The 20444-nt window shown below is 37.5% G+C and overlaps 3 protein-coding genes across 3 annotated transcripts; all 3 read left to right on the top strand.

Moving 5' to 3' along the window:
* Positions 1-670: 670 nt before the first annotated feature.
* Positions 671-1218, top strand: LOC114750204 (uncharacterized). The gene is made up of 2 exons (XM_028938756.1): positions 671-822; positions 898-1218. The coding sequence occupies exons 1-2, from the start codon at positions 712-714 to the stop codon at positions 1126-1128; spliced, it is 342 nt and encodes a 113-aa protein (XP_028794589.1). The 5' UTR covers positions 671-711; the 3' UTR covers positions 1129-1218.
* Positions 1219-3782: 2564 nt separating this feature from the next.
* On the top strand, positions 3783-9193 carry LOC114750210 (protein LUTEIN DEFICIENT 5, chloroplastic-like). The gene is made up of 16 exons (XM_028938759.1): positions 3783-3942; positions 4019-4169; positions 4429-4645; positions 4769-4840; positions 4917-5027; positions 5424-5615; positions 5750-5911; positions 6484-6579; positions 6658-6759; positions 7307-7339; positions 7435-7515; positions 7625-7707; positions 7874-8005; positions 8137-8197; positions 8386-8451; positions 8694-9193. Exons 1-16 carry the CDS (start codon positions 3843-3845, stop codon positions 8856-8858), a joined length of 1824 nt encoding a protein of 607 aa, XP_028794592.1. The 5' UTR covers positions 3783-3842; the 3' UTR covers positions 8859-9193.
* An 8483-nt stretch (positions 9194-17676) lies between these two features.
* On the top strand, positions 17677-19742 carry LOC114750209 (probable serine/threonine-protein kinase PBL26). The gene is made up of 5 exons (XM_028938758.1): positions 17677-17728; positions 18393-18568; positions 18641-18833; positions 18954-19345; positions 19452-19742. Exons 1-5 carry the CDS (start codon positions 17677-17679, stop codon positions 19683-19685), a joined length of 1047 nt encoding a protein of 348 aa, XP_028794591.1. The 3' UTR covers positions 19686-19742.
* Positions 19743-20444: the final 702 nt, after the last annotated feature.

Genomic DNA, 20444 nt, shown 5'->3' with positions numbered 1-20444 from the left:
TCTTATAATAAGGAACGGAGGGAGTAATAAATATGCGAAATACTGAATGAGTAATGAGAATTATCTCTGTGAATTCTCAACATATAAAAATAAATAATAGATAATAGAAGTGCAAATTTTTATTATCTCGAATATTAAATAAGAGAACGGACATTTTTTTAAAAATACTCAATAAAATTTTGGCCAAAAGAAATACTCAATAAAATTTCATTATCTTTTGAGATTGTATGAATGTATATGAATAATTACAGCCTTCACTTTGAGGTTTTTTTTTTCTTTTGGGTATACCTTTGAGTTATGAATACTCGTACACGAAACAGGTCCAAAAGTCATAATCAAGCCCAACCAAATCCCCGCATGAAATGCAGGCCGTGACGTGGCACATCTGCAGTCATGAGGCCGGCTTCATTTGCGGTGCAGGTGACGTGGGGGCTTGCAAGCATTCGGGTATGACCCACAGAATGAAACGGGGTGTCCCCCCCCCCCCCGGCGCTCCGAGTTTCCGAAAGAACATCCATTTTGTCCCATCAGCGGAGGATGGTGGGCTTAAACAAGTAGCCCAAAAAGAAAAATGGGAAGAGGGGAGTAGAACGAGGAAGGGAGAAAGAATGTGGGGAGAAGAGAGGGAGGGTGCGAGGAGGGCGGGGCGTCCAAAGAGGTTATATATATATTAGAAGAGGGAAGGCAAGGAATGAAACGTAAGAAAGAAAGATGAAGATGGTGATGATGAGGAATTTGGCGAGGAAGGTGGCGGGGGTGAGCAGCTGGAATGTGAAAGGCAGTGGCAGCAGGGGGTGGGTGGTCGGAGTGAGGCATGTGCAGGTAATTAATATGAGTTCAATTATATTGGGAATAGGAATAGATTTGATTGATGATGGGTGCATTGGAATGAGACAGGTAGGCGGCGAGAGCGGGGAAGCAGCCGGAGGAGCCATCACGACGATGGAAGAAGTAGGCAAGGCATCATCAGAAGTGCAGCAAGAGAAGGCATACTCCTCCTCCTCCTCCTCCTCCTCCTCACGGGAATTGGATGCCGCCGACCACAACAAACCTCGACCATCTCCTCGCTTTGTGAAGCAAAATGCTGAGCGCGTCAAGGCCTCCATGAACACCAAGAACACCAACTGAATCCCATATTTATCTTCCTCTTCATACTTCGTTCTATTGTACCTATCTGACTTTAGGATCCTATGAGCCCCCTCCCTCTTCCTCTCTTTACAAACATACAAGACCTTAATCACTACTAATACCAATAGCAATTTTTTATCAGCCCCGCTTCATAAATTGATCCCTTTTTCTTTTCTTTTCTTTTTTTTGCCAACGCTTTTATCAATTGATTGTGTGCATGTGATTAGGGAGATGGCGCTTAAGTTTCAAAATAATTAATTAATGATAATCGGATCTTGGATTTTTTATTTTTTTAAAAAACAATGGATGGATTATCTATGACTATAAATAAAACTGAATTATGAATAATTATTTATAATTCAGTTTAAAAAGTCAAAAAGCTGACTATCATTAATTATTTTTCATGACGTAACTCCAGTTCTCTCACGCATTTAAGGAAGGGAAAATCTAGTCATAAGCTTATTTGGAATAGTTTATAAGTAGATTTACAAAATATAAGATAAATATATAAAAGAGTTTTATCTTAATCTATGTAAAATATGTTTATAAATATGTTCAAACGTTTTTAGAAACAGGCCCTGTATGACTCCAAGATATACATAGATTAGAAGCGTGTTTGAGGGGGTGGTTGGATATAACCAAACCATGGTTTGAAGAATAGCTTCTGGAGAATAGATTCTAGGGAGAATAGATTTTTTGAAGAATAGATTTTGTGAAAAAGTGATTCTGAGAAGTGAGAGTGTTTGGATAGTTGTTACCAGAAGTACTTTTTACATGTACAAATTACTAAAAAAAGCATAAATTAATATGACAATTACAGAAAAAATATATTTTATGATATATTTTAATTTGAATGAATGAAATTGTTAATAATATATTTTTTATTAACATAATTAACAATACATAAGATAATATAATTAATAAATAATTAATATGTATATATATTTATAAGATATAAGATTAAATATATTTATAAAAAAAATAACAAGATACATATCCTATAGGCTCACACTCTCCCTTTTTTTTCTAAAAGCAAACATTTTTTGCTTTTTCCAAAACCATGGTTTTGGTTTTTTTAAGGGTGTTTGGGTGATTTTTTCTCAAACCATGGTTTGGGTGGGTTATCACCCAAACACCCCCTGAGTAATCCAAAATCACTTTTCAGAAACACTTTTCCTTAAATCGAGACAAATTTTTTTACATATTTATTTTGTATACCGTAAAAACACTTCTGAAATTATAATTATGTTCTTACCCAAACACTTTTTATATTGACCTTGTACGCCTCATCGTTTCATTAACCTTGGAAAGTGAAAGAATATATATACAGGGGAACAGGGGAAGAGTATATAATTTGAGTGATTGACATTTAAAAAGAAGAAAATACATCCTTTATGACATTCTTGCAGATACTCCCTCTTATACTTATTATAAAAAATCAACAAATTAATTCACGCAGATAAAAAAATATTAGTTATGTCATTAAAGTATAAAATTTTTCCAACCTATTCATATAACAAATTTCGAAGAGACAGTGAAAAGTTATTTACTTCAACAGGGAAAAAATTCATTAATGACCCTCTTAATTCCTTATAACAATGACTAAAATTTTTTTTTAGATAACTGCTTATAATAAGGACCGCACATCTCCGCTCCTTCTCCAACTGTATTTCGTTGGACTCTTTTTTTTTTTTGGTATGCTATTTCGTTGGACTCACCTTTATGAGTTTAGCACTCTTAGGTTTCATTCGCTACAAAACATTGAAAATAAGAGATAAAGACTAAAACTGTAATTGAGAAAGATTATTAAAAAATATTTAACATATGTAATTGTTTATTTCATAGGATTAGGCAAACTTATAAAAATAGGATTGGAAAATACTACTTCTTCTCACGGTATTTCTCAATCCCCCATACATAGATTTATCTAATTCCATATAACAAGCAATTTTTTATATTAAAAATTTTTTAAAATTTTTTTCAATCCTAATTTTAATTTTTATCCCTCATTTGTAATTCTTCTTACTAAACAAGAACTATACTGTTCCTGCGCAGACTATGCCAATGTATCGTACAAATGAAACGGCAAGCATTATAAGCAGGAAGAAAGAAAGCGAACAGGACGCCCTTTACATTCTTTCTATTTTGGAATTTTTTTAGCGGAATCGTATCATGATTGTTAATGTTATATTCTTCCGGTCCTAAATATTAGGACGACATCTCAACTATATATTTCTTGTTTTTTTTCCACCAAAATGTTTTGTTTACATCATATCCAGGGAGGAAAAAAAGAGTTAAAATGTGACATGACGACCAACGGGATTTTTTGGTCCAAGACCAACGGGATTAGATATGATAGAAATAGTTAATTCCTTATAATGTGATGAATTAAAGTTTAAATTTCTACTGAAAAAAATGTTTATATTTAATATTTGAAAGTGTTTCAAGATTATCTTCAATAAAGAAATGCCTATATTTAACCAAAAGATAAGATGTGGCATGGCGGGCGGTGAAATTAACTAAACTAATTGAAAAGAGAGGCATCGAGAAGTACGGTCGACGGAGATTCCGTTGGGTGGATTAATGGATTTTAGCGGTCGAGAAATGACAAGCTGCATTATAATCTGTAGTTCTGGTCACCATACCATGCCCATCGTCCCTTCACTTCCTTGGATTACTTTCTCACTTCGCTCACCTCTCCGTCCTCGTCCTCAATGGCTCCTCATTTTGCTCTTCTTCCTCTTTCCACTTCCCCCCACCGCCACTTCTATCCTTCTTATTTCAAACCTCCCACCACGTCCTCAACACCCCGAGGTATCTTCTTCATTCTCTTCTCTTCATCTCCTCCAATTATCTTTCCCTCCTCAATTACTGCCCCTGTCTTTCGCAGGATTCTCTGGATTTTCGGTCATCACCTCTTGCTCTTCTAATGGCAGAGACGCGGATGGCCTCAAGAGCGACGACCGCCTTCGTGAACAAAAACGACGAGCTGAGTTGTCCGCTCGCATTGCCTCCGGAGAATTTACGGTGCAGCAGTCTGGGTATGTCTTCTCGTCCACGTCTCTTTCTACCGGCAGTACTATCTCTCCCTTAGCTTTTGTAATTGATCGTAAAACGACTCCGGGCCGTACCCTGCCACAGTATCACTCGGCTAACTCTACCTAGTCTGGAATTCGTCTCTTGTTCTCTCGCACTTTCAATAGCGATTTTACTGTATACATTTCTGCCTTCACACGCTGCCCTGCCTTATTAGAGCTTAAATTGTGATTTTCATCTTAATCTCTTTCGGCTTTAAACTAGTTTCCCGTCTGTATTAAAGAAGAGTTTGTCAAAGTTGGGCATGCCCGAGGAGGTTCTGGATCTTTTATTCGGTAGAACGGATGGTCTTCGTGAAAACCCCATAATTCCCGAGGCGAAAGGATCAATCAAAGCCATTCGAAGTGAGGCCTTCTTCATTCCATTGTATGAACTTTACCTAACATACGGTGGAATTTTCAAACTGAACTTTGGGCCAAAGGTTGGTTTTATTCTTTCATGCTTATATCCGCTGACGTGTTGATGTTTTTAACTACTGTGCGGCAGCAACACCGTATAACTACTATTCGGTTGATTCCCACAATCCCACTTGATTATCATGCAGTCTTTTCTTATAGTATCTGATCCATCCATTGCAAAACACATTTTGAGAGACAATTCAAAGGCATATTCAAAGGTAATTAAATGAATAATGACTGCCAAACCTTTGCATATCGCAGTCCCTCATGATTTTGTCATCCCTCCACATGCAGGGCATCTTGGCTGAGATCCTGGACTTTGTAATGGGAAAAGGGCTTATCCCTGCGGACGGGGAAATATGGCGTGTTAGACGACGTGCTATAGTCCCAGCATTGCATCTTAAGGTTATGTAGTATTTTTGGACTGATGTATTTGAAGTCTATGCCCCAAAATATCATAGATCTACCTGAGAATTTATTGATAGCCACTTGCCATGGTCACGATTCGAAGTTTTGCACTCTAATACTGGAAGAGGTGACTAACTTATCATTAATGCACATGGCATAACTAAATAATGTGGTTTGTGGGATAAGCTTGCTGACATTGTTACTTAATAAACAAGTTCCCTATTTAATACTCATCACCAGATCATTGTTTATGACCGTAGAGCATCATCTTTTGATTCAGTAGTATGTAGCCTTGGGATATTGCAAGCTATTTCTCTTCTACTCATGTTTTCTTGTAACATCTCCATGATTATCCTTTTGTGATATTGATTTGTTTCTTGATTTTAACCGCAGTATGTAACAGCTATGATTAACCTTTTTGGACAAGCTACAGAGAGACTCTGCAAGAAACTAGATGCTGCAGCATCTAATGGGGAGGATGTTGAGATGGAGTCACTTTTCTCTCGTTTGACTTTGGATATCATTGGCAAGGCCGTATTCAATTATGATTTTGATTCTTTAACGAATGACACGGGTATAGTTGAGGTATGGTTTTGCCATATTCCCCTTCCCTTCTGTCAATTGATGTTCAAGATTTCACCTTTTCTTTTGGCGCTTATTCTCAATTTAGCTACTTTAGATTCAAGCTTCACATGTTGGTGCTTTATTTATTAGATCAGGCTGTTTATACTGTACTGAGAGAAGCAGAAGATCGAAGTGTTGCTCCAATTCCTTTCTGGGAGATCCCCATATGGAAAGACATTTCACCACGTCAAAGGAAAGTTGCTTCAGCTCTCAAATTAGTCAATGACACGCTTGATGATCTGATATCAATTTGCAAGGTAAAATTGATGATTCTGCTCCTAAATGGTCACAGATAACATGTGTTTACCCACATGACACCTCAACAGAAAGGAACTTGCTCATATTAGTGAGCTGTCAAGGCCCCATAAGTAACAGGTTTATGATCGAGTACATTGATGATTTTGGTGGTGTCTCACAATGCATGAATCTCTTACTAGGTCTCCTACATTCAGAAACCATGATTCATGGTCATTGAAGCACCCGATGTGAGATTATTTTGACTATTGACATGACATTTACAAGTTAAAATAGAAAAACTTTTGGATTTGGATTTGCTTATATATCTTGCTTCGAACACACTTTTAGCACAACATGCAATAGCTTCTTTTTTGCTTAATTGTTTTGTAAAAATACCTGCAAACGTTATATTTGTTGGTTGATATGCTTGTTTGTGAAATTAATGTTGGGTTCACTAGTCAGTGAAATTTCTTCTTCCATCAGTTAAACCAGAATGAAGTTCAACAATTCATAGGATACTTGGGCTGGCTCCTGAAGACAATTTTTTCTACTAAATTCAGCTGGCATTTCATCAACAATGTTCCTTTTGCAGAGAATGGTTGATGAAGAAGATTTACAGTTTCATGAGGAGTACATGAATGAAAAAGACCCTAGTATTCTGCACTTCTTGTTAGCATCGGGAGATGATGTATGTTAGCTGTCTGTCAAAGCATGTCTTAATTGATGTGAAACTGGCTTTAGTACAATATAATGACTATTTGTGTAGGTATCAAGTAAGCAACTTCGTGATGATTTAATGACGATGCTTATTGCTGGACACGAAACATCAGCTGCTGTTTTAACTTGGACCTTTTATCTTCTAGCGAAGGTAATATGTTGCTGAACTTTAATGAAGACAGGATTATAATTGTTGTCTATGTTGCTTATCCTATCCTTGATTTGGGGTAGAAACTTCTCCCTGTGCGAAGCACGAGTGGTGTATAACTACATATGATTAGATTTGAAATCTCAGTTCCACCCTAGAAAATTCATATTTTGCTGTGTACTTTTTAAACTATAACATTTCTTATATAAAATAAAATAATAAAAATAGGGCATATATATATGGATCAATCTCATTAAGGCACATAAATACGGGGAGAGAGCATATACACATATAATATGGATTTCAACCTGACCCATTTAGGTATGAGCGGGTATTACAAGATTTCATATTAGATTTTTCTTGATTAATTTAAATTCCTGATAGACTTCTTTGAAGTTGTTTGGCAAACAGTGTCACTTCTTAGAGAGGTTATTATAACATGGAAATTGCTGTTATTTCTCCACCTGACCTACTGAAAGAAATGGTTATGATATTTATCCTATTGTAATGGTTCATTTAAGAATCTTTTTTTCCTTTCTGTTGGCTGCAGGAGCCTGTTATCATGTCCAAGCTTCAGGAAGAGGTATCAATTTTCTAAGCTTCCAAATCAGTATCAAAGTGAGCATTCAACTTCATACATATCTGCTAATATAATTGTTATTGATGTATTTATTGAAGGTTGACTCGGTACTTGGAGATCGATTTCCCTCTATTGATGACATGAAGAAACTCAAGTATACAACTCGAGTGATCAATGAGGTATGATGATGACATGTTGAGAATTGTGCCGAGTCTTCCTCTTGTATGGCTAGCAGATGACATTTTTTTTTTAAAAAAAAAAAATTAAACATATTTATTTTATTTTTAGTCATTGAGGCTCTACCCACAACCACCTGTGCTAATTCGCCGGTCTCTTGAAAATGATGTTCTGGGAGGATATCCTATAAAAAGGTAATCTTGAAAATGCACCACCCTTGATATTCTCGTGAAAAATAATTACATTTTCTTTGCATCAACTGCAAGAGGTATATCAATTTTACCCTCTTTACCTTGTATGAATATGCTTTGGGAGTCTAATTTTTGTTCAATAGTAAGTTTTGCTGTTCTTTATTTTCAGGGGTGAAGATATCTTTATCTCCGTTTGGAACTTACATCGGAGTCCAGAACTTTGGGAAGACTCGGATAAGTTTATTCCTGACAGATGGGCCTTAGATGGACCTAATCCTAATGAGACAAATCAAAACTTCAAGTATATAACATTTATTGATTTCTTGTTTTCTTCTCCAGCTCTTATTAAACGGGATGATGTCCTACTTGAGTATCTCTACACTTTACTGTAAATGCAAGGAATAATAATGTTTTAATCTTTTTTTGCCCCAGATATCTTCCATTTGGTGGAGGACCACGAAAATGTGTTGGCGATATGTTTGCTTCATATGAGGTAGGTTTGGTGCTAAGACATTCCTGTGCAGTTTGATTATTTGTTTATGGGCAGTCTTAATTAGCCAGTTGGGATTACCTCTGAAAATGTGAATGAATTTAATTTTATCACTGCTAATAGCCGGCATTATATTTATTCATACTAATGACAAACTTTTACTTGCATGATTTGTGATAATGATCGGATAGAATGTAGTTGCACTTGCAATGCTTGTCAGGCGGTTCAACTTCCACATGGCCCCTGGAGCTCCACCGGTAAGTTTGTTTGTTTGTTTAATACTTCTGATTTTTCATGTCAATTACATGGAACTGGGTTTGATGAAATCACAACAATCTCCCGTGCCATTTTCAAATTCCAGATATCTCAAGGTTCTTTTGACATTTACCTAACTAGAAATGATTGCTTAAATGTTTTGAAACTAAGAAACTGATCATTTAAATTTCTGAAACTGAGAGATTTGCGATGAGGGTCTGATTGACACACGGGGCTCTCATAGGTTGAAATGACAACGGGGGCAACAATTCATACAACAGAAGGGCTGAAGATGACTGTAACACGCAGAATGAAACCTCCCATTGTGCCTTCCTTGCCAATGTCGAGTTTTGATGCGAATCCATCCTTAAGCATTTCGGATAAGGACGCAGTAAGTCAGAAAAGGTGAAGTTCTTCGATAGTCGGTGAAACACAGCGTAAAGCGACTCAATATGAAATTTAATGGAGGGGGAAAGTACTGGATATTGAATTCTGTTTTATCTCCTAACCATGTATATCATGGCTGTCTATCTTAGTGAAGGTCAAGTAGTTAATTATGCGGCGAGGTTAGACTTGCCCCATGAACCGCCGCCGCGCCAACCCCCCCCCCCCCAAAAACCAAACTCCCCTTTGCCATATAATGTAAAGTCATTTTGATGATACTTGGCTTCAGTTCGCGTTTGTATGTGAGGGAAGAAAATGCAGAGAAAGGGAGGATATATTAACATTTCCTTTGCGTGGGAATTCAATCTTTGACAGGTGGAGGGAATCAGAGAATTTAGGCCAACTTTTTCCTAATCCTTACTCTTCAATGTTTCTAAATGCAGAAAGCCAGAACACATCACACACGTTTATAAACCATTAATATAATAATTTAAAAATTTTAGACAATTATTTTTCAACATTTCAACTGGATATAGTCTCCGGTGCATTTCAAGAGTACAAGGAATAAATTGTTTTATTTATGACTTGTGAATGATGCAATTTGCGTGGCACTGGCCGATTTGAAAGGTTCATAAATTCAAATCTGTGGTTTAAACTAAACGAATTTTATGAATGAAATTAATTAAAAAGTCAAATCTAAGAATCGCAAAAAAAGAAAAAAGGAAAATGGAACTCACATATCACGAAAAAGATATAAAACAAAATTTGAGACAATTACAAACATTAGCTCTATCAAGACAAATCAAAATTTGAAATTTCTGGCAAGTTGTACTGGTAAAAAAATAAAATAAAATAAGCTGTGAATTGAAATATTATATTATTACATTAGTAAACTCTTGCCTTGGTAAAAAAAATGTTAGATTCACCCACCACCCTAAAATTAATTTATAGTTCATCTAACATCTTAAAATATTTTTCTAGATACATCTAATATCTTAAAGTATTTTATAATTCATCCAATATTTAAAATATTTCTTCATGTGTAACGAACACCTTAATTTAGGACTTAGGATAATAGACATACTAGAAAAAATTCATGACATTGTAAGCCATGAAATACTTTAAGATGTTGTATATGCATATTAAAAAAAATATTTTAAGATACTGAATAAACTACTAAAGATGCTAAGGATGCCTGAAAAAATATCTTAGTGCTAGATCAATTTTTATTATAAAAAAAAATCGTTTCGCACATTACATATTTGACGCGTGATAACAAGTCCTTTCCGTTGTTGCATACCTACGAAATAGTGGGTATAAAGTAAATTGCCCAATGTTTCCAAATTAATCCAACTTCGTACCTTTCCGTATATCTCAGAGACTCAGAGAGGTCGTAAAACGCCCGTTATCTACTCATTTTAAGTCTTCATTTCGCCACTTAATCATTTCTTTCATTATCCTGTCACCGGGTATGTTCTCTGCCTATCTCTTTTTTGGAAAGGTTTGGAAGGCTCTTTCTCTTAGAGCCTGGCTCGCCTGACTTCCAAAACTCAAACTACTTTAAAGTTTGCAAAGGACATCATGATTGTGCAAAGAGGGGGCCTGTACCTCCGGTGTTACATTTTTCTGATTGGAAGCTAACATTTTCCTTTCTAGGGTGGCCCTTCCCTAATTTTTTAGCATATTAAAACATTTCAGCTTCTCTTGATTTAACATTGATTGCCATACGCTTCATCTTTATTTTTTGAAGACAAAATTTATGCCATAAGTGGCATGTAGTTGTTAAAGGGGGGAGGATGTGCTCAAACTATGTCCAAAATGACTCTAGAGAAAGAAAACTATTCCTGAAATCTACAATTCCAGTCAGACTAACATACAAACGCCATAGAAGATCATTTTAGTTCAAGCTGTTACCAGGTTCTGTTGTACATTAAGTATAGAATTATTAAAACAAATAATCTAGCAACATTGTATTTAAATAAGAGATTAAAAACTTACACCCAGCAAGAATTTTGGGATCTCCACCTAAAATGAAAAACTCCAAGCCAACATTCAAGACAAAATCTTTGAAATTTTTATGCGAAGCAATCCTAATCCTATGGCCATATTCCCGCAAACAAAACATTGACAATGATCAATTTATATTGCATAAAAATTAAAACTGACCTATAGAGTTGTCAAGGCATCAAGGACTAGAGAACAATGACGACGACGACGACAGGAGGACCATAAGAGCAGCTGACGGTTTCATAAAGAGTGAGAAGAAATGACTGGATGTTTGGGACCGGCTATAGTAATTTCTAAGTATAAGCAAGAGCCACAGTTTTATGTTTAAGTCAATCATATGTAAGTATGCTCTTATCCCATACAGGTGCTCATTAAAGCCTTAAATATGTTTAAGTCAATCATACGTAAATATGCTTTTATCCCATGCAGGTGTTTGTTAAAACCTTAAATTCCTTGAAAAGTTTCCTTTCCCTTGCAGACTGGAAAAAAGGATTTTCAGATTAAATTACTTTAGAAAGAAAAGAAAACGGACGTTTTGATGTTGTGAGGGTTGGAGGTGGCGAGGGGAGTGCATGAGAAAATCATGTAGAGCAAATTAGCATGGCATTAAAAGCTAGTCCAAATAAAACATTCACTTAAAGAACAATGACAACACTTCTGTATAGTTTACAAAAAAGTTATCAACAAAGACTTCATCACAAAAAAAGGAAGTTTTATCGAATGTATGCTTAACGTCAAATTTCTGTGTTCAAGATGTGACATAGATGCAAAACACAAACAGAGAGAATTACAATGTCATGCGAGTCTTCAGATTACATGGAGTTCTTATGCTGTGGCTCCAGTATGAGACCAGATAAGACTGATAATAAGTCTCCAGAGCGTCTCATTTCTAACAGTAGTTCCTGTTATGCAACTTTGCTGGCATTATGATGTGTAATTGTAAATAAATTCAAATATTTTAAAGATTGTAAACGGTTACTAACCGTTAGGAGCATTAGTTAGTAGGCATTAGTTGTCAGGCACTTCATTCTTCAACCTAGGCCTATAAATAGATATGAAAGGGTATCCAATAGTACGATATATTGATTTTCAGGAATACACAGTGCACTATTCAGTAATGCTTTCTGTTTTCTCTCCGTCTTCTCTAAATCTCTCTGCCTACTTCCTATCTTCCCCTGTCTCGCTCCCTCTCTGAATCTCTCTTCTATCCCTCTTTTTCTATTTCTATTCTATCAGTGGTATCAGAGCCAGTCTTTCCTCGGCATTACCCACAAAATTTAGCTTGGTTTATGGTACTTACTCGTGGCTAGACAAGAATTATGGAAGAACGACTTCGGCTACGGCACATTCGACAACAGGGCTCGGTAGCTGACTTCAACGATACGTTTGATTTCTTCTCCGCCAAACTTGATTTACCAGAAGACTACCTCATTGATGCATATGTTTTTGCATTGAAGGAAGAAATCGCTGACTCGGTTCGACTATTTAGACCAAGTACTATGCGTCAAGCCCGATCATTTGCAAGAACACAAGAGATATGCTTGCAATGGCAAGCCGAGAAAGCAAGAAAAGCCTTGGATGTCCAGAGCAAGCAGATGACGCCGCTGCTAGTGAAGAACAACACCCAAGAAGAGTGTTATGAGTTGCCAGATGCATCACCCACCCAAGAAGAATGTGACGGCAAGTTCAAGGTAGGCCAAGAACTATTGGCACGTGACATTAACGTCAAGAAGGATCTTCCGTCTGAGGCTGGGAGCACAGACGTAAGCCTGAGCGTCTGCAAAGAAGCTTCCTCTGCCTTTGTTTCGTCTGAAGTTCGTAGTGGCGGACTCATGAAGGCTCCCCGGTGCGTTATTGAAGATGGGCAAGAAAATGCCGGAAAGACCCAAGAAGCTATAAGCATCGAAGACGTACCCAAGGCAATAACAGAAACCACAAGTTCCTTTGGCTATCGCTTTAGAGTCTCGGGTGCGACAATGCATCACAAAGATTTGAGGATGACTTCGAACGGAGTTGGGATCACAACGCATGGGTTTTCCTTTGTTCTTCGCAACCTAGGGACTTGGAAGTACATGGAAACTGCCACTGCAATTGATGGGTTTGTGCGACTCGATCTTGAGGGCGGCGTACAAGAACCTTCGCACGAAATGGACACAATGGAAGTGACAGCTGGGTCGCGCAATATGACTTCAAGCTTTGCCTTCCTTCGGAAATTTCAGAGTGGGTTGCATAGTATATCTCCAAGCTTGGCACCATCACCTTTTATGTCAGCTCCCTCTTCGATGCTATGTTCTGTTTCTTCCTTGTCAACTTCTATCTTTGATTATCCTTCACCGTTCATTTCTGTTCCTCCTCGTGTCGGCCATGTTTTGACGAAGACGCAGAACTTCCTGCAGCTTTGGTGCTTAAGTGAGACTTCCCAAGCGGCGAAAACGAGTACAGACCAGGACTTGAATACGTGGCCGTATATTTCTCATGTTGAAAAGTCAAGGAGACAACTGGCATTTATTTCTTTGAAGTTGCAGTGGGTTTTCTTGAAATTCTACGAACTGAATGTCATAAGTGGAAGCCAGCTATCATCCATCATTGATTCATGGGTTCATGGGTCATCTAAAAAGGCCGAAGTCATTTGCATGAGCCCATTGATAAGGCAATTTCTCACATGGGCTTTACTTTTTCAATTTGCCCCCATCCATTTGTTCATTCTAATGTGGTATAGAGGACGATTGATCCAAATGCTCTTGGGGTCAACTGTAGAACTATTGCTACACTTTCTAGCAGCTGTTTTCAGAGTTTAATGCCCGAGTCCTTGGCGTAATTGTTTGTAATTTTGTTGTTTCTGATCCTTGAGGGCAAGGATCATTTTTGGGAGGGGGGTATTGATGTGTAATTGTAAATAAATTCAAATATTTTAAAGATTGTAAACGGTTACTAACCGTTAGGAGCATTAGTTAGTAGGCATTAGTTGTCAGGCACTTCATACTTCAACCTAGGCCTATAAATAGATATGAAAGGGTATCCAATAGTACGATATATTGATTTTCAGGAATACACAGTGCACTATTCAGTAATGCTTTCTGTTTTCTCTCCGTCTTCTCTAAATCTCTCTGCCTACTTCCTATCTTCCCCTGTCTCGCTCCCTCTCTGAATCTCTCTTCTATCCCTCTTTTTCTATTTCTATTCTATCACATTAGTTAATCCACTTCAAAATCCCAATTGTACGTCTTTCCTAAAGCATGCCAGAAAAGCAATTATATGCAACACATGTAATTCATTCAAATGAATATTTCTTGAAAACTACAATTCAAAAAATAGTAATGCGAAAAAAATAAAAAAAAACTCTAAACGCTTCCCAATGGCAACAAATGGCTGAACATCTCCCTGCGTGCCAACAATAAGCATTACAATCTGAAGTGGTGGAATATTTTGAACATCTGTTGCCTCACCAGATTCTTCATTATACATAACAGTAGTTCCGAAGTCAAGAAACTGTGGCTTAATGTCTACTGGAACTTAAACTGCAACAGTACCGTCATCCTGAACCATAGCAACTTGCTTTAGCCACTTCACCTGCAATGTTGTAACAAGTTCTTGAGGATACAAAAAATAAAGCAAACAGAAAACTTAAGTGCATTACAGAGATAATTCATAATCAAATTTAGCAGATCCAAGGCATTTGAAATGAATGTCATCAAGTGCAGTGAATAATATAGTATTGCTATAACGAAGAAATAGATTAATCGCGATGTTCCAATGAAATTACAAATATATTTCTGAGATAAACCAACTATTAACCGCCAGTGTCTATATCCGGTGAAAAAGAGATCCTACAAATTTTAATACAATATGTTCAGTCCAGCATCACCTATCACACTTTGATTTTATTATAAAGAGGAACTTTTTCATCGAAGAATTTAGCGGCCATTGCTCACGATCTATATTTTGTTTGACTTTTGCTGCGCTACTACGCTGACTCTGACCCACTTCTTGTTGTTCGGACGTAATTATTTCCCATGGCATGTTAGCAGTTGAATTCCTGTCTACATGAAACATCAATCTTACAGGAATGATAGGTTAAGAAAGCAGGGATATAGGTTATAGATGAGCGCAGATAAGATATCCTCTGCAATAAAGACGGAAAGGGAACAGAAAGGGCACAAAGAAAATAAATAAATGAACAGGCTATCTGTGAAGATCTCCTTGTAGGAGTCACAAGTCTGGCATCAAAGAGAAGGCGTAAAAACGAGTTTATTCCAAAGTAGCTGTAAGAGCATAGGAAAATCCTAAAATTATAATAATGATGATGACACCAGAGAAATCCATAAATTGCTGAACGTTACCTCCTTGGTTCTTCCAAAATCTCAAATAATAATGATGATGATGATAGAGTCGAGTCCTAGGGGATGAACATTACAATTATGATATAGAGTCCCTGAGAACGTGAGAGATAGAAGTATTAACTCAAAATTAAAAAAAAAAAAAAAGAAAAGAAAAAGAAAAAATACCTTAAGTAGTGGCATTAACGCTCTTGACAATGCTCTCGGCATCCAAAGATACTGAAATGTCACTGGACGAATCAGAAGAGGGAGGCAGGGGAGAATTGCCACTGATTGAACAGAAAAAGAGTAATTCCGATAGAGAGGACACAAATGAATGACGAGCGTGGGGTGAAGGAGGCGGGTAAGGGGTAAGCCCTTTCATTACTGCTTCTTTCCTTTCCTTTCCAGAAAAGATAATGAAGATGGAGAAAAGAAAAGCGTGAGAGAATGCAGTCATCGGAGATGCCCTTGGAGGCGTGAGGGGCAAGTTTTCGTTAACTCCCGCGCCGGAGGTGGATTTTTCGTCATTTCCCGCTTAAAATCATATCATATGATTATCCTCCCTTTTTTCTTTTTTTTTTGGTTGGAAAAAGAAAGGGAGGGGGGGGGGGGTGGAGTGGTTAACTCTGAGGGGCTAGGCCCAGACTAAACTAAAATCTTAAGCGGGTTCTCCCGTTTGAAGTCCTTCATCTGTGCGCAATTAATTAACATGCATTGTTCTATGTTGTGATCACCCAATCAACGCATCAACTTTCAGCATGTAATATAAAATTTGTAGGAATCGGTATAAAATATAAATAATCAATATCGATATATCTAATAAAAAATTAGGAGCAGAAGCATAATTCGTGAGGATAAAATAAGGGGTTTATAATCTAATTTCTTTCCAAAATTAATGAATAGATTAGATGTTATCAGCTCTCGCAACTTTTTTTCCCCACAGAAAACACACAATAAAATTATTCTTCTAAAAGCTTTGAATGATTTTTCTAAAACGACTGGATTAATATCCGGCACTCAAAAGTGGCAAGTATACATGTTTGGGGTATTAACGGCGGCCTCAAAAAACCAGTTAAAGGAAGTGACGCGTTTATTTTTTTTGGAGAATTCTTTCTAAGATATCTTGAAATTCCATGAAAATTCTTTGGGAGAATTACAGTGCGGTCCCACCTAAAAAAAATAGATATAAAAAGTCTTTTAAAATCATCAGATCCATGTGAACTCTCAAAGGAAATTATTACAAGATATTCTAATTGTTCAATTATTAAATTGTTCTTTTTTTTTAAATACCAACTGACAACTGAAAGAGCAATTATTAACAACTTAAAATGTAATGATTAACAACTATCGCGTGAGATATTAACAACACATTTTTTCAGCATATCACACGCATTTAATGCATAAGTTGTTAATACTTGTTGTGATAATTGTTAATAGTTACATCTTAAATTGTTAACGACTACCTTTTAAATTGGTAATGTATATTTAAAAAAAAAAAAAGATAAGAGTAGTTTAGTAATTGAATAAGAAGGTCATTTGCAATGAGATCTCTTAGAATTTTAGATTAATTTGATGATTTTAAAAAAATTTATATCTAATTATCTTGAGTGGGACCTTGATGCATTTTTATCAAATTCTTTCAGGGTAGAAGAGATAATGTCAAGGACCTATTCTAGTTTAGAGTAGAAAATGCTGCTAGCATGTCTCTGAAAAGGAAATAGCATGATGGAGCAAACCTGACACTAAATTGTTGGATTTAAGTCCCAATAACAGCCAAAGGGGGTCAGGGAGAGTATTTTAAAGAAAAAATTTAAATACAAAAAATTCTTTGAAATCATCAAATTTGAAGTCTCAATAAAATTTTATTGTAAGAGATTCTACTTATTGAATTACTAAACTGCCTTCATTTTTTTTAAGTATACATTGACAAATTAAAGGATAATTATTTACAATTTAAAGTACAATGATTAGCAATTATTACAACATGTATTAATAACATGTTTTCTTAGTATATCACACGGATTTAACACATGAGTTGTTAATACCTATCATGATAATTTTTAATCATTGCATAGAGTCCTTTTAGTTATCAACGCATATGAAAAAAAAGAAGAAGATAAGGACAGTTTAGTAAATAAACAAATAGAATCTTTTATAACGAAGTCTTTTGAAACTTTAGATTAATTTGCTTTTAAAGAATTTTTTTATATTTAATTATCTTAGATAGCGTCTTTATGCAACTTTCTCTATTTTAAATGTTATTCATTTACAGCGTCTCAAAAATGAGGTTCAACTTCGTAATTAGCCAGACGGGGGAAATTGATTGCCATTAAATTCCTTACATAGAAATTAAACGTCATTTTTCCTCTCTCTCTCTCTCTCTCTCTCTCTCTCTTTCCCAAAAACACTCTCTTTCCCCCCTAAAGTGGTAAGAATTAAGATGCGATGCAATGCATGGCGTGAGAGTCAAAATTATAACCAATTTTAAGAAAACAGAGCAGAAGTTGGATACCATCCATGAATAGCCACCCTGGCTCTGCAACACGTTCAACAAATTCCACAATTTTTGGTATCCATCTAAAGCACACCTCAACCCCCTCCCCTCAAATCTCCCTGCCCCTATCGCAGCTCTCACCAAGCCTCTCCATTTTTCATTCCCCGCACACAAAGCACATCGCCCTCTTCTTCTTCATCAACATCGACATCATCATCCTCTTCTTCTTCTACGTACTTCTCATGGTAATGTTAATTTACTGGCCGCCCTTCTATCCCCTGCTCCTCTCCCTCGGGTTCCTTCAACGTTATTTGGAGGACCCTTCGCCCTTTGGTTTTGCGCCTTCGTATTAGTGCCATGAATTGCTTCCCCTGTTTCTCCTCCCGCAGAAGAAAGAAAAGCCGTAGCAATGGAGCACGATTCCCCAGCACGAAAACATTCCTTCTATTCCTTCTACACCGCCCGGTTAGTTCCTAGCACTCCTCTCTTTATGAGCATTTCTGCTAAATCAGTAATAATAATAATAATATTAAGAACAACAATAATTTGTTTTCTAGCATTTGATTTAGTCACAAAAGAATTCAACCGTCAATCTCAAAATAGCATGAGGAGATGAAACAGATAAATGTATAGGACCTGAAAGTCGTAAATTTGATCGGCACTTGTGGTTTGCATGAAAACCATGAGAATAGATGGCCGTATTAAATTGATTGAGAGCTGGTGGATTGTTGACAAACAGATGTGAAGAACCAAAAGTCAGAAAACCCAGGCCAAATTGATCCGGCAAGTATAAAAGCGCAACCTTTTACTTTCCGTGAGTTGGCAACCGCAACAAAGAATTTTCGTCGTGGATGCCTGCTGGGTGAAGGCAGCTCTGGCAGAGTCTATAAGGGCACGCTTCCGGCGACCGGCCAGGTCTGGTCTTGCGAATATAATCCCCAAATGCCGGTTGCTTCCTTTCGGTTTACTAAGTCTCGAGTTTTTCAGGTGGTAGCTGTGAAGCAACTCGACAAAAACGGGGTGCAAGGCAATAATAAGGAATTTCTGGTCGAGGTTTTGATGCTAAGTCTCTTGCATCACGAAAGTCTAGTCGACCTCATCGGTTATTGTGCCGATGGGGATCAACGTCTTTTGGTTTACGAATTTATCGCAGGGGGTTGCCTGGAAGAACACCTTCTCGGTACCCTCATTTCCACTTTGCAAACCAATATTCTCCCTCCAATATTTTTTTTCCCCTTTAATCTTGGAGTTCGCATTCGCATATTCACCTTTTCTTTGCTTTTCTATTGGGTGGGTGCAGAGAACGGACCAAATAAACGTCCATTGGATTGGATGACTAGGATGAAAATAGCGTATAATGCAGCGAGAGGATTGGAGTACTTGCACGACAAGGCTAACCCGCCGGTCATATATCGAGACTTGAAATCCTCAAATATATTGCTGGACGATGACTTTAACCCTAAACTCTCAGATTTTGGGTTGTTCAAGCTTGCCGGGGGACACAAGGCCAACCCCGCGCCTTCTATAGTTATGGGTACCTACGGATACTCGGCCCCAGAGTGCGTAACAACAGGTAACGTCACCTTGAAATCGGATGTGTACAGTTTTGGAGTTATTTTGCTGGAGCTCATTACTGGACGGAGAGCCATCGACACCACGAGACCAAACCACGAACAAAACCTAGTTTCGTGGGTAAGTCATTTCTCTCTAACACTATAATACGTCTCTACTCTTGCTTGCGAGAGTGATGCGGGGCGTTAATATCTAGTTGCATTTTGTGTCGTGATGAATCGAGCAGGCAGTGCCCCTTTTCAAAGACCCAAAAAGATTTCCGGACATGGCGGATCCAGATCTGGAGAGGCATTTTCCAGAAAAGGACCTGAATCAAGCAGTGGCAATAGCAGCCATGTGCCTGCAGGAGGAAGCGGGAGCCCGTCCTTTGATGAGCGACGTCGTAACTGCTCTCAGTTTCCTTACTTTTTTGGATCAAGCTGGAGATAGTTGCGATGAGGAGGATGAAGAGGGGGACTAGTAATGAGGGCCATGAACGTCGGCGATGAGACTGTCAACAGCGACGAGAGCAAGGAATTAAAGAGGGCAAAATGAGAGGGGAGGGAGGGAATCAAATTGACGAAGGTGGTCGTAGGAGGAGATGAGACGTACGGCATGATGTGGAAATGGTACGCGGTGTGATATGAATATATGAGAGCGAAAGAGCAGTAGTATATACGTAAAGGAAGAAGTGGCGGGGGAGTGTATGAAGCACAAGGCGCCACAAGATGGAGGACGCAGTGAGGAAGGGAAGTAAAACACGAATGAATCGTGAAAGGAATGTTATGAATGTAACCCACTGTGGAGGCACGGCAGAGGCAGCAACTCCATGTATAATTAGTTAATACCACCATGTATAGCTTGTATGTATATCTGGACTATATTGTTTAATAGCAGGCTTCAAAGTTGTGCGTTTGTGTCTATTTCATCTGCCTTCGTCGGCTAGTGGGTGCCCATTCTCTGATGATGCTTTGATCCCAGCTACCAAACATTAATTAGTTGACAAAATTTCATTACACTGTTTTCCCCGATGAACCAATTGATGCTCAGGACACACGCGAAGGTTCTTAATAGTTCCCAGAAATAAAACTTGACATTATATATAGTATTGTCGACAGTGAGGTTATCCTAATGACGAGGGCTTTTAGCAGGAGACTGTAACAGTATATCTTGTATTGCGTCTTTGCAGCCCACTTAAGAAATTAATAACATGGCTGCTGGCCACAACAAAATAAACAAC

This window comes from Neltuma alba, unplaced genomic scaffold (assembly GCF_004799145.2).
Source record: "Neltuma alba isolate B1F8T4 unplaced genomic scaffold, ASM479914v2 tig00006355_pilon, whole genome shotgun sequence".
Taxonomy (NCBI): domain Eukaryota; kingdom Viridiplantae; phylum Streptophyta; class Magnoliopsida; order Fabales; family Fabaceae; genus Neltuma; species Neltuma alba.
Note: the sequence above shows the minus strand (reverse complement) of the source record. Positions and strands in the feature narration are given on the sequence as shown.

Coding starts and splice junctions, on each gene's coding strand:
- LOC114750204 (XM_028938756.1), top strand. CDS start 712: ATGAAGATGGTGATGATGAGGAATTTGGCGAGGAAGGTGGCGGGGGTG. Junction 823..897: donor TCGGAGTGAGGCATGTGCAG/GTAATTAATATG, acceptor GGAATGAGACAG/GTAGGCGGCGAGAGCGGGGA.
- LOC114750210 (XM_028938759.1), top strand. CDS start 3,843: ATGGCTCCTCATTTTGCTCTTCTTCCTCTTTCCACTTCCCCCCACCGC. Junction 7,340..7,434: donor TGTCCAAGCTTCAGGAAGAG/GTATCAATTTTC, acceptor TATTTATTGAAG/GTTGACTCGGTACTTGGAGA. Junction 7,708..7,873: donor GGAGGATATCCTATAAAAAG/GTAATCTTGAAA, acceptor CTTTATTTTCAG/GGGTGAAGATATCTTTATCT.
- LOC114750209 (XM_028938758.1), top strand. CDS start 17,677: ATGAATAGCCACCCTGGCTCTGCAACACGTTCAACAAATTCCACAATT. Junction 17,729..18,392: donor AACAAATTCCACAATTTTTG/GTATCCATCTAA, acceptor GTTGACAAACAG/ATGTGAAGAACCAAAAGTCA. Junction 19,346..19,451: donor AACAAAACCTAGTTTCGTGG/GTAAGTCATTTC, acceptor TGAATCGAGCAG/GCAGTGCCCCTTTTCAAAGA.